The 12,101-nt window shown below is 45.4% G+C and overlaps 1 protein-coding gene across 1 annotated transcript in view; it reads left to right on the top strand.

Annotated features, from left to right (window-relative positions):
• DOCK2 (dedicator of cytokinesis 2) overlaps positions 1–12,101 on the top strand; it is a 492,812-nt gene that overhangs the window by 135,307 nt on the left and 345,404 nt on the right. Inside the window, exons 24-25 of the mRNA XM_042850773.2 lie at positions 4,468–4,538; positions 6,275–6,381. Of these exons, the coding sequence (XP_042706707.1) occupies positions 4,468–4,538; positions 6,275–6,381 (178 nt within the window). The remainder of the gene's footprint in view (positions 1–4,467; positions 4,539–6,274; positions 6,382–12,101) is intronic.

The following is a 12,101-nucleotide window of genomic DNA, read 5'->3' as shown; positions in this document are numbered from 1 at the left end:
ATCTGACACAACAATTTTAGTTGACTGATTTCTGGTTCCACACTTCTTGTTTATCAACTCAAAGACTGTGTTAAGATTATGCGTATGTCACTAGGCCTTTTTGTTTGGACCATTTCAGTCTTTGTCTCATATTTGCACCTTTTCCTATCAACATTTGTTTTTGTAGGTTACTGTGACATTTTTTGAACCTAAACTTTATACAGTGGCGCTCCCAATTAGGGTAAATTTGTAGACCGAATGATCACAACAGTTATCCCACCATTTTATAGCCCTGTAAGGAAGTGTGTGTTCCCCTCCCAACCCCATTTTGAGGTTGCTAGCATTGCTAGTGTCACTGTTATACCAATAGAATAAAAACCAGCAGGATCCTATTAAGACGGATAAGGCAAAGATGCCACATTTATTGTAAATGTAATGATAAAGCAAAAGATAAAAGTAAACAACGTTGTTTGACTACTTATTCCTATCACTACTTATTCCTTACACACACACACACACACACACACACACACACACACACACACACACACACACATACATATATATAGATAGATAGATTCATTCACACCATCATTCATTCAAGTTCTGTATAGATGTTATAGTTACCAGCCTAGAAGTTGCTCATGCCAAGTTACTGGCCAGGTATCTTGGTCATGAGGATGGAGCTGAGTCTGTGCCAGGTGCACCTGATGCTCCTGGAGGCTGGCAGCAGAACCAGAGACTCAAAATCCTCAGTCTTGAGAGTCCATTCTTATAGGAATTAATTCCTATGTTAGTCTATGGGAGCTGTTTCATCCTGCTGTTGCTGACTCAATCAGCAGATGGCACATTCCTGGGCACATTCCTGGTGGCTCCACACTGTCCAAAGTTTGTGTTTCTCATCCTTCCAGGTGATGCGGTAGATCCCAGTTTACCCTCCGGGGGTTCAGGTGGTCCACTTTACACATTCTTCGGCCAATGGATACTCCCTTTCTAGGCTGGCACCTCCCTAACCATTTATGTACATCAAGCATTCATCAACATACATTCCATATCTTAACCATATTTTAATTTACTATCTCCACCACTTTTGGGGTGTGTGCTAATTCATTTGAGACTCCCGGCCCTTTAATCACAGAGGGTGGGGGTCTGTTCTTAGGAGCCGTTGCTGTTACAATGAAGTGAAAGTCACTTAACGGCTTATAGTGTTTGTTTACATGGTATCAATTACTTCAAGAACAAAGTCAATTAACTTGTTTGTAAGTTTTATATAGTGATAAAGTATCTTTCACAGGACAGATACAATCAATGGTTTCTACAGACAGTAGCTTACAAGTTTTAACAGAAGACCCAAGAGATTTTTGTACTTGGTGAAACTGTTGGATTTTAAAGTGTGGGGGACAAATTATGGGGTGTTGGATTTTAAAGTGTGGGGGACAAATTATGGGGGGGGGTCACTGTCACTTGGGGGAATCACTGTTAGTACCTTCTTTAATATCCCTACATCACTATCAGGAAGAGTCTTCATGTGAGGGCTTAAAATGTAGTTGATCCCTGCTTGGCACACAAGGCTCCTTTTACCCTGCCAAGTCTTGTATGCACGGTTGAGAGCTGCAATTTGGTACAGCCATGAGTGGAAGATTTATCTTTAGGTGGACTATCGTGGCTTGATGTACTGTGCAGTCTTAGCTGTGGAAGAAGTATTTCCTGTTGAATCAATACCATCCTTACTCTTCCAGTTGGCTTTTTTTAAAAGAAAGTTGGCCACCATATTAAACTAAAGTCTCAAATGTAAATGAAATCTTTGTCTTTGTGACTTTTAAAAATCTAGATGAGAACTCAAAGGAATTTCTGTTCTTAGTTCTTAGAATTAATTTTTTAACAAGCAAGTTGGTGCTGAATGTTGGCATACTCTGAACTTTGAAGGGTTGTGTTGGGTCTTGCACTTGAGTGACAATATCTCTGCAAAACTGAAAAAGTATTTGACATACATATTTCAGCTTTGAAGCTCAGTGATGCTTGTAGTTATCCAGGGGATAGTAGTCTGCCACAGAGTCCTAACAAACTGTGAATGCTTGTCGAATGACTAGCACAAAGAAACTTCAAAAGCCCTCTGCTCCAGGCCATTTCTTCTTCTTGGGTCTTTGTAGAGGCGGGAATTGAACATCCATGACAATTAATTCCTATTAATGACCATAATTTCATTGTGCTTTCTAGTCCGTGATGGTCTTGACTATATCTTTTTTTCTACAGTGAAAATATTCAAGGGTTGGCTCCCCTCTTACATTGTACATCATTGTGAATCTATCTTAACTGTCTCCCTGCATCATTCTCATACATAAATTTGTTGTGAAAAAGCTGAAATATTGATGCTGTAGTGGGAATAGTGTATATTTCACATGCTCATCTCATATATTTTGCAATGCCCATGCTTAAGGGTATTGTGTCTAGACTCTAATTACGTGTGGGATAGTTAGAATGACTTTTTCCCTCAGTTTGAAATCAGGTTATAGAAGTCTGACAAATGCAAATTCCAAAAGCTGATGTTAGTAGATGCTTTATCGTGTTTGTTTACTAAGGTTCAGTGATTTGTTGACTGCAGACTTTCTGTTTAAGGATATACAGTATGGGTGCTCAACTGAATAAAAGGCTGTAGCCCAAAATTCTCTGAACAGTGTTCTAAAATTACACACAATGTTGATAATTTCTCACCCAATATCAGCTGTGGGATGCTCTTTAAAAAGTTTTCTCTTGCTTCTTTTTAGGCATTAAGGGACTGAAATTAGCATGACCACTTGATGTGTTAAACCCATGGAACCTCTGGGAATTGTAGCTGGAGTCAATGCTGACAGTTTCAGCATTATTTTCCACTCCATGCCTTGTAGGTGCATTGAAGTCCAAACGTAGGTAGTCAGCCCCTGGCAGAATTACACTTACCAGCTGTATTGCAAGGGAATGGGAAACCTGAAAGATAGGGCAGATGGACAGATCTCTCATGAAAATGTTCCTAAATTCATAGCATTTCCCTGTGGATTACTGGATATCTGGAGGCCCGTGTTAATCTCCCCTCTTTCCCCAAACCTGTAAACCTCTCCAGTTTCCATCTGAGGAATGATGATTAGGGAATTCTGTGGGGAGCTTATTCATGAAATTTGCATCCAAGTGTTCTCCTGCTGGAGGGAATCATTTAGTTTGGAGTATTTAATTAAAATTAGAGTTCAAGGTACACATCCTAGCTCTTATTCAAATGACACATGGGTCTATGGTGGGAGATTGTCATTGGTGGACAGCTTGCTGAAGAAGACCATGTGAGCCCAATCCTGCATCAGATAAAGTAACTGAGTTTTACTGCTGACCTCAAGGAATGAATAATCGGACCTATTTAACGTGACAGAAAATTTATTAGCACCCACTGTTAGAAATTGTAATTCAGTGGCCATCTTGTTCTCATAGCAATATATCAGAACAACTTCACCAAAATCTCAAATATTTTGTTTAAATATAAAACGGGTCTGATTTGTGTTAAAGCAGCGTGCACATTGGACTGTGCTCTTGTACCTTTGGCTTAAATAGTGTTTGTTATAAACTGTCATGATTTATCAAGAGATCTGCTGGCAGCAAAAAAGACTGAGAAGCTAATTTTAATGAAAAAGTTCCTTACCAAACACTTTGACAGTAGGGTTTTCTCCCCCATTCAAATGCTTAATTTTCTGGGTTTACTGAAGTTGTTCCAGCTTTCCTTTAAGTTCTTAAATATAAAGTGCATGTTTTATAAGGAAACAACCCCTTAAAACTTTTTTTGTGGCATGCTCAAGTATAAAGAATTATTTTGGATTTGATGTTTATTAAAATGCAATTGATATATATCTGTACATTCCATTACTTGGGAAGCAATGGCAAGGACACTGGACTGGGAGTCAGGATACATGGCTCTCGTCCTGGCTCTGCCAATTGACTCCCTGCATGACCTTGAGGAAGTCAAAGCTCTCTGGCCTTGTCAATGCACAAACTTGCATAGGTTAACCAATCCAGTGCAAAACCCTATGTGGATAATTTTATTTAGTGGCTTATTTCAGTTTAGTTTAAACCTGTTCCTAATCAATTTAAATTAAACCAGAACAAGACTGGCTTAAGATGAAACAAGTGTCCACACAACCTTTTTCTACTGGTTTAACTAATTATTTTAAAATCACACTATTAAGTTTGACTGATACAACTCTATATAGACAAGCTTTCAGTTAACACTGACATCCCATTGGTTCCCCATCTATAAAATGGGGGCAATGTTTCTTACCTTTTTAACCATTCCTGGGGAGAGGGTGGAAGGATTTCATTATTGGCCAAAACCTTTGGGTTTCTGAGAGCTATGTATTGCTATTGCATTGTATTAATTGTACCTTGAGGGTATTAGATGGAATTGAGCAGTATAAGAGGACATATACGTACATGTATTTTCACAATTAACACATGATATATTTGTCAATTCAGGTTGCTGCCTTGAAGTATATACCATCGGTTCTCCAAGATGTTGAAACAGTCTTTGATGCCAAGTTACTTAGGTGAGCTGCTATTCAACAGCATTTTGTTAGTTGTGTCCAATGTTGTCTGCATGCAAAAGTGTCAGTTCTGTCCAATATGGATACCGAGCTAGATTTTTAGCCACTATAAATAGGCATAGCACCGTTTAAATCAATATAGCTATGTCATGTGACAGACCCAGACCAGTGGGGTACAGGAGTCTGGTAGAGGGCAAATATACTGGTCACTGGATGAGTAGTTTTCTGTTCCCTGAGTGACCAGAGCAGGGGCTGTACTAGAGTAATCAGGAACCTGCTAGAACCAGTTAAGGCAGGCAGGCTAATTAGGATACATGGAGCCAATTAAGAAGAAGCTTCTAGAATCAATTAAGGCAAGCTAATCAGGGCTCCTGGGTTTTAAAAGGAGCTCACTTCAGTTTGTGGTGCAAGTGTGAGGAGCTGGGAGCAAGAGGCGGAAGGAGCTGAGAGTGAGAGGGTGTGCTGCTGGAGGACTGAGGAGCACAAGCGTTATCAGACACCAGGAGGAAGGTCCTGTGGTGAGACTAAGGAAGGTGTTTGGAGGAGGCCATGGGGAAGTAGCCCAGGGAGTTGTAGCTGTCATGCAGCTGTTACAAGAGGCACTATAGACAGCTGCACTCCACAGGGCCCTGGGCTGGAACCTGGAGTAGAGGGCGGGCCCGGGTTCCCTCCAAACCTCCCAATTGACCTGGACTGTGGGTTCTTCCAGAGGGGAAGGTCTCTGGGCTGTTCCCCAACCCACATGGTGAATCTCTGAGGCAAGAAAATCCGCCAATAAGCGCAGGACCCACCAAGATAGAGGAGGAACTTTGTCACAGTCAGTATTCACCAGTTAAGGATCTAGCTCATTTTGTTCAATTTGAAGCATATTTGAAGTATCTGTCATGTGTTGTTTACAATGAATATAGAATCAACATCATCTCGGCATGACAACCAAGTTCAGGATCTATTCGAGCTGTATCCTCTCCGTACTGTTGTACAATTGCAAAACATGGACACTGTGCCACTCAGACTGGGCAAAACTGGAGGCTTTCCACACACAATGCCAACATCGTATATTGGGCATAAAATGGAATCACTTAATTTGTAATGCAGATGTTTACGATTGCTCCAGTCCACAGAGTACTGGGGCCATTGTCTGAAAAGCATAAGATGCTATCTGCGTACATGTAGTGAGAATGCCACAAGATATTTGGGTGAATGTTGTTCTCTGGGTGGCTAATAACATCCGGGATAAAATTCCACCAACTGAGGGGTGGAAGTGGCCCAGAGGCAGACCCACTGTTACCTGGGTTCATCAAGTCTGTTCTGATGTTGGACTCTTGGGCCATCAATCCCTGGCCGTCATGCAGGAATGGACCAAATGGCGAATGATCACTATGGCCAACTGTTTAACTAAGTGTTGAAGAAGAATATTCTAGATAGTGAGTTGTATCCTTAAGAGTGTATTATAATACAGATTTGTGGGCCAAAAACTGCATTGTATTGTACATGCGCAATGGGTAAAAATGTCAAGTGTTAATCTTTGGGCAAAAATGCCTAACACTTAGACCAACTGTTAAGAGGGAGAAACTTTCTCCCCTGATAGCAGTCTTAATACACAACAAAATACAAGGAAATGTATTGAATATATTTGTTAAGCATTAGAGGTATTTTAGTAGTTACTGCTCTTGCTATCTGTCATATTAGCATAAGAAATTAATCTAAATTGTATTTGTGATATTTCCCCTTATCTGCAGCCAACTACTGTATGAGTTTTACACTTGCATCCCACCAGTAAAACTACAGAAGCAAAAAGTGCAGTCCATGAATGAAATAGTACGCAGCAACCTCTTTAAAAAACAAGGTAAATCCAAATTGCCTTCAGATTTTAAAGTAAATGTGTTTGAGATTGACACAGCGGTTTTTAATCTCTCCATAATTTTATTTGATGTAGAGTAGATTGAATGATAAGAATTATGTAAGTCCTTGTAAACGTCCGGTGCGGGGGTCGGGCCCTCTCAGGGGCCGTCGGGGGCCAGGCCGCCTCACTACACGGCCTGGATCGGTCTCAGGGTTCCGCCCCTCTGGCAGGGACTAGGCCAAAGGTACACGGCCTCTGCAATGAGCTCCTGCTCTCCGTCAGGGTCCGGCAGTAACTCAGGCCCGGGCTCCGGTCCTCACTGCCGGAGCTGGGGATTACAAAGTCAGTCAAGCCCCCGCGCTAGCTCAGGGCGGGGCAATAAACAATAGTTCGGGTGCTCAGCTCTGTGGATCAGGAGCTGAGCCCTGACAAACTCAGGACGTCCTAGGCCCTTATTCAGGGGAGGGCAACCCCCAATAGTCCAGGGCGCTCAGAACCTTCCTTCAGGCTGAGCAGTAAAGTCAGGGGTTCAGGCCCAGCCCTCAATCAGGGCGGGGCAGCACACAATAGTCCAGGGGGCTCAGAACCTTCCTTCAGGCTGAGCAGTAAAGTCAGGGGTTCAGGCCCGGCCCTCAATCAGGGCGGGGCAGCACACAATGGTCCAGGGGGCTCAGAACCTTCCTTCAGGTTGAGCAGTAAAGTCAGGAGTTAAGGCCCGGCCCTCAGTCAGGGCGGGGCAACAAACAATAGTCCAGGGGCTTAGGACCTTCCTGCAGGCTGAGCCCAGGCAGAGTTAGTAGGCCCAGGCCCTCAGTCAGGGCGGGGCAACAAATAATAGTTCAGGGGTTCGGGCTCAGGTCTGGGTATCAGGAACTGAGCACGGACAAACTCGGGACGCCCCAGACCCTCAGTCAGGGTGGGGCAACAAGCACTCCTTCAGGGCAGCAAACAATAGCTCAGTTGCGGTGCCAGAGCGCTGGCTGGAGGGGGAGGCTGCCACCCGTTAAGTGGGGTGGCAGGGGGGACACAGGCCCACCCACTCCACTGTGTCCCAGCCCGGGGCCCTAAGAGCGGCAGTTAGTCTGCCGCTGTGTCGGTGGGGTCCTGACCGCAACACACCGACATTGGCTCCTCTGCTGTAGCCAGACTGGGGTCAGCTACCCCCGGGCTGCTTTCCATTTCCCCCTCCATTGGTACCTGCTCCTCGCCGGGCTCGACAGCGGGGTCCCACACCATGGGTTCCTCAGCTCGCAGAGGGTCGTCTGGGTCGGGTCGCTCCTCCGGTCTCCGGTCAGGGGGGCGCTCGGGCTCCCCCTCGAGGTACCGTGCCCGGGGCAGGCTCGGCCACTCCACTTTGGGGTACCTTGCTCGGGGAAGGCTCGGCCAATCCGCATCGGGGTACCTGGCTCTGGGGAGGTCCGGTCGGCCGGCGTCCGGGTATCTGGCTCTGGGGAGGCTCGGTCCGTCCGCGTCCGGGTACCTGGCTCTGGGAAGGCTCAGTCTAGCCGGAGCTCGCACCGGCACGTCTGGCCTCTCCGGCCGCTGGGCTCCAACTGAGTGCTGGGGCCCGGCTTTTATACTTCCTGTCCCGCCCCTTGACTTCCGGGGGGCGGGAACAGGTGGCGGTGGCTCCGCCCACTTGGGTGCCAATTCAGGCTCCTCTCCCTCAGGGGCCGTCGGGGCCCAGGCCGCCTCACTACAGTCCTCTATCTGTAAAAGCAGATTGAGGTGGCTTCTGGTTGATCCTTCTGGCCAAGACAATTAGTTTGCAAAGGCATGGTCATTAGACCAGAACGAAGACTTAGCTAGACCTGGGAAGGGTTGTTTGTGAGTGCTTATTTTAGTGGTAAAATGTGAAGATTGAGAAACCTGTTGTGGCTACCATCAAATCCATTTTTTAAGATATACAGAAATATAAGAACATTTAGAGGTAACATTTAAAAAAATTCTTAAATCACTTCTGCAAATGGGACTTAGGCTCCTAAATCAGGTAGATGCTTTTGAAAAATTTGCCTCAAATGTTTGTCCAATACAGGGATTACAGAGTCAATCTTTTGGGGGTGGGAGGCCAAGGGCAGGGGAGGAGAGAGGAAACGAGAGCAAAACCTAGGGTTGCCAGGCATCGGGTTTTCAACTGGTCAGCACTGCTGACTGGGCCATTAAAAATCCAGTCGGTGGTGCAGTCGGGCTAAGGCAGGCTCCTTGCCTGCCCTGGCTTCGCGTGGCTTCCGGAAATGGCGGCATGTCTGGCTCCTAGGCAGAGGGGTGGCTGGGGGCTCCGCATGCTCCCCCTGCCCTAAGTGTCAGCTCTGCAGTTCCCATTGGCTGGGAACTTTGGCCAATGGGAGCTGTGGGGGTGACCCCTTGGACGGATCCGGCACGCAGAGCTGCCTGGCTGCATCTCCGCCAAGGAGCCAGAGGGACATGCTGGCTGCTTGTAGGAGCCACCTGAGGTAAGCGCTATCCTCACCCCTTTCCCCTTCCTGCACTCCAACCCTCTGCTCCAGCCCTGAGCCCCCTCCTGCACCCAAACACCCTCCCTGAGCTTGCACACTAACCCCATCCCTCACTCCAACTTCCTGCCCCAGCCCTGAGCCCCTCCCAGAGCCTGAACCCCACACCCTCTCCTGCACCCCAACTCCCTCCCAGAGCCCGCATCCTTCCCACACTCCAAACCCCTTGGCCCCAGACCAGAGCCCCCTCCAGCACACCAAACCCCTCATCAACAGCCCCACACCAGAGCCCTCACCCCCAGCTGGAGCCCTACCCCCTGTGCCCTGACCCCCTACCCCAACCTGGAGACCCCCCGCACTCTGAATCCCCTCACTTGTGGCCCCACCCCAGAGCCCACACCCACAGCCCAGAGCCCTCACTTCCTCCCGCACCCCAACCCACTGCCCAACCCGGTGAAAATGAGCGAGCGAGCAAGGGTGGGGGAAAGTGAGCGACAGAGGAAGGGGGGAATGGAGTGAGTGGGGGCCTCGGAGAAGGGGCAAGGCAGGGGTGGGGCAGGGGGCAGGGCAAGGGTGTTCAGTTTTCTGCAATCGGAAAGTTGGCAACCCTAGCAAGACCAATAATCACGTGAATGGAGAAACCTGGTCATGTCCCTTTAAAAGGAGGTATTTGAGAAGGATAACAGTGTTATGACAGCATTGATAACACCATAGGGTTGGAAAAAAGTGGGGAGGACACTTCTAATAGACTGTGCTTCTGACATGTGCTCCTGCCACATGTGAGGGGCGAGGGGAAAAATAACCAGATATGTGAAATATTCACTTTGATTACCTGCACCAACTAAGCTTAATTTTTTCCTGAGTATAAAACTATTGATGGGTTGTCCCATGTGTTTTTATCTGGGTTTTTTTCTCTCTCCTGAATAAATCTTCTTTTAATTAGTCTATTTGAGTCTTCAGTGAAATTGAGGTTAAGTCACTGCTGTACGTTCTTTGTTGCCTTCGTTAAAGGGAAAGATATTCTTTGACTTTGCTACACTAGCAAATTTAGCATCTTTAGTTCACCCACTGTGTAGTTCCTCCACAAGGAGGAAGCTACCATGCAGGCAAGGCTCAGTGGCTTTTAACACTGTGTCACGTATCTCTGCTCCAAGCAGGTGTAAATTACAGCGTTAAAAATGCCAGTGCTCACAACAACCTTGTCAGTGCTAGCACTCCCACTGTTGCTATCACAGGTGGGAACTTTTTGCCAAAAAAAGTATTGTACATCAGGCCTAATTGACTGGCTTCTTTAACCTCAGTGCCAATAACTGTGCCTCACTACGAATAACAAATAAGGCTCTATTCCGTCCTTTGTAGGAATAGCTGAGCTTTTTACTCTCTTGGCTTCATATTGGAGCTGAGCAAGCCTCAGTAACTTGGAAAGGGCACCTAGTCTGCTCCAATGGTTTGCTAGTTGCTCAGCGTTTCTACTTGTGACAATTTATAAAACAAATCTGTCATGATCCTGGGAACTTGACAATAACAACAGTGACTCCGTATGGTGTTGTAGAGGAGCATGCCAGAGTGGAATGCTTTTGCTCATCGCATTGTACAATGTTCCCAGAATAATCATAGGCACAGACTTAAGCACCATGGACAGATGGAAATGCAGCACTGTTATGGAGTTTGTATAGGGTGCATGCTGTTGAGGGCGAGTCTTAGATTGTTAGCTAAAATAGTAACAAGATACTTTATCTAAAGTCCATTGTGTTTTCAGGACACTGAGGACTGTTTAACCAAGTTAGCAGTCATGAAGTATTGTATAAAATTTTCAAGTTTTCTATGCAATATTATGCGGTCTTTAATCAGTACTCTTGTTAGTGATTTCATGCACTTAGCCTTTGATTTTTGACTACTAGCTTATAATTAAAACCTTGCATATTAACCAAATCAGCACCTTGTTTCAAGCTATTAAATCTAAGTGAAACAGCATCTAATCTGCAATCAAAGTTTTGTGTACGTAATTGAACTGCAGTAAATATGTCTAGAGCGATTTAAGAAGTCGGAGTAGTTACAGACAATTTGCCAGAAACAAAAACTCTCTTGGCTAGAGAGGTTGTACAGAGAGGTACTTGTAGGATGCTGCAATGAATGTGAAAGTCTCTTCATCATATTTCCAGTTGGTTGCATTATAACTGGTAAGTCGCAAATTACAAAGCCAAATAGAAAGTGTTGGGATAAAAATGCTTGTGGAAGGAACAAGTAATGTTACTGACAAGCAGTAAGTGGACTGTGCTGGGCTAACTCCCAGAAATTACTCAGTGTAAGTATATTTAATATCTGTGCGCAACTGAACTGAGCATATAGGTGTGAGAAACCAGCAAGTGGTACAGCACATCAGGCTGTGAAGATCTGAATTCCTCCTCATCTCCCGGCAACACCAGGTGTTGCCAACTGTGAGAATATCCAGAGATTTCAAGCAGCAGCAGCCTAAATCTAATTCTGATTTTACTGACGGTATTGGTTCAATCTGTTTTCTGCCTAATCTTTATGCTTTTAGCTAAGTTCCATTAGAGTCTCCAGCCAAATATTTCCTTTGCTGGATAAACAGAGCTCTCCATCATTCTATTCCAGCATATTCAGAGCCAGAGAATCAATCCAAGAACTTCACACCTACCGTGCGAGGAGAGTAGCTAACTGACTCTTAAAATAATCTTTTAAAGGGGCAAGAGACATTTAACTCCTCTGTATTGGGAGGATTCCTATGGGACCTAGGTATATCAACCTTCTTTTGGGTCTGTTATAGCAACCCCTCATACTCATTCAAAGAGGGGCACTTGATTGAGTATGCGCCAGGAGTAAAAGGGTTAAGGAGCATCCAGCACTGTACATCATTCTAGACAGGATGCGACCTAGGTGTAGCCATGGCCTTACTTTCTATACTCCTTTTCTGTGGCTGTTTGGATGGGAGAGTGGACTGCTGCTCTTAAGCACATGATGTAAGGGCTGCCAATCAGTGCATCTTCGCTCCCCGGTGTGTTACAGGGAATTTGCTTGGGGCACAACAACCTCAGATGACCTCCTCTCCTTCCCCTGCCAACAAAGTTATCCCTGTAGTAACATTAATGTGACTCTTGGTAGTTGTGTGTAGGTTCTACATGTTAAAAACAAACTGACTGTCATCTGCAATGCTTAATTTAAAACAAACAAACAAAAAAATTTAAAACTCAATGTAAGCTTCCCAGAATGGTGAAATCAAAGCCAGCTGTTATAGTCACCCATCAAGTG

Source organism: Chrysemys picta, chromosome 8 (assembly GCF_011386835.1).
Source record: "Chrysemys picta bellii isolate R12L10 chromosome 8, ASM1138683v2, whole genome shotgun sequence".
Taxonomy (NCBI): domain Eukaryota; kingdom Metazoa; phylum Chordata; order Testudines; family Emydidae; genus Chrysemys; species Chrysemys picta.
Note: the sequence above shows the minus strand (reverse complement) of the source record. Positions and strands in the feature narration are given on the sequence as shown.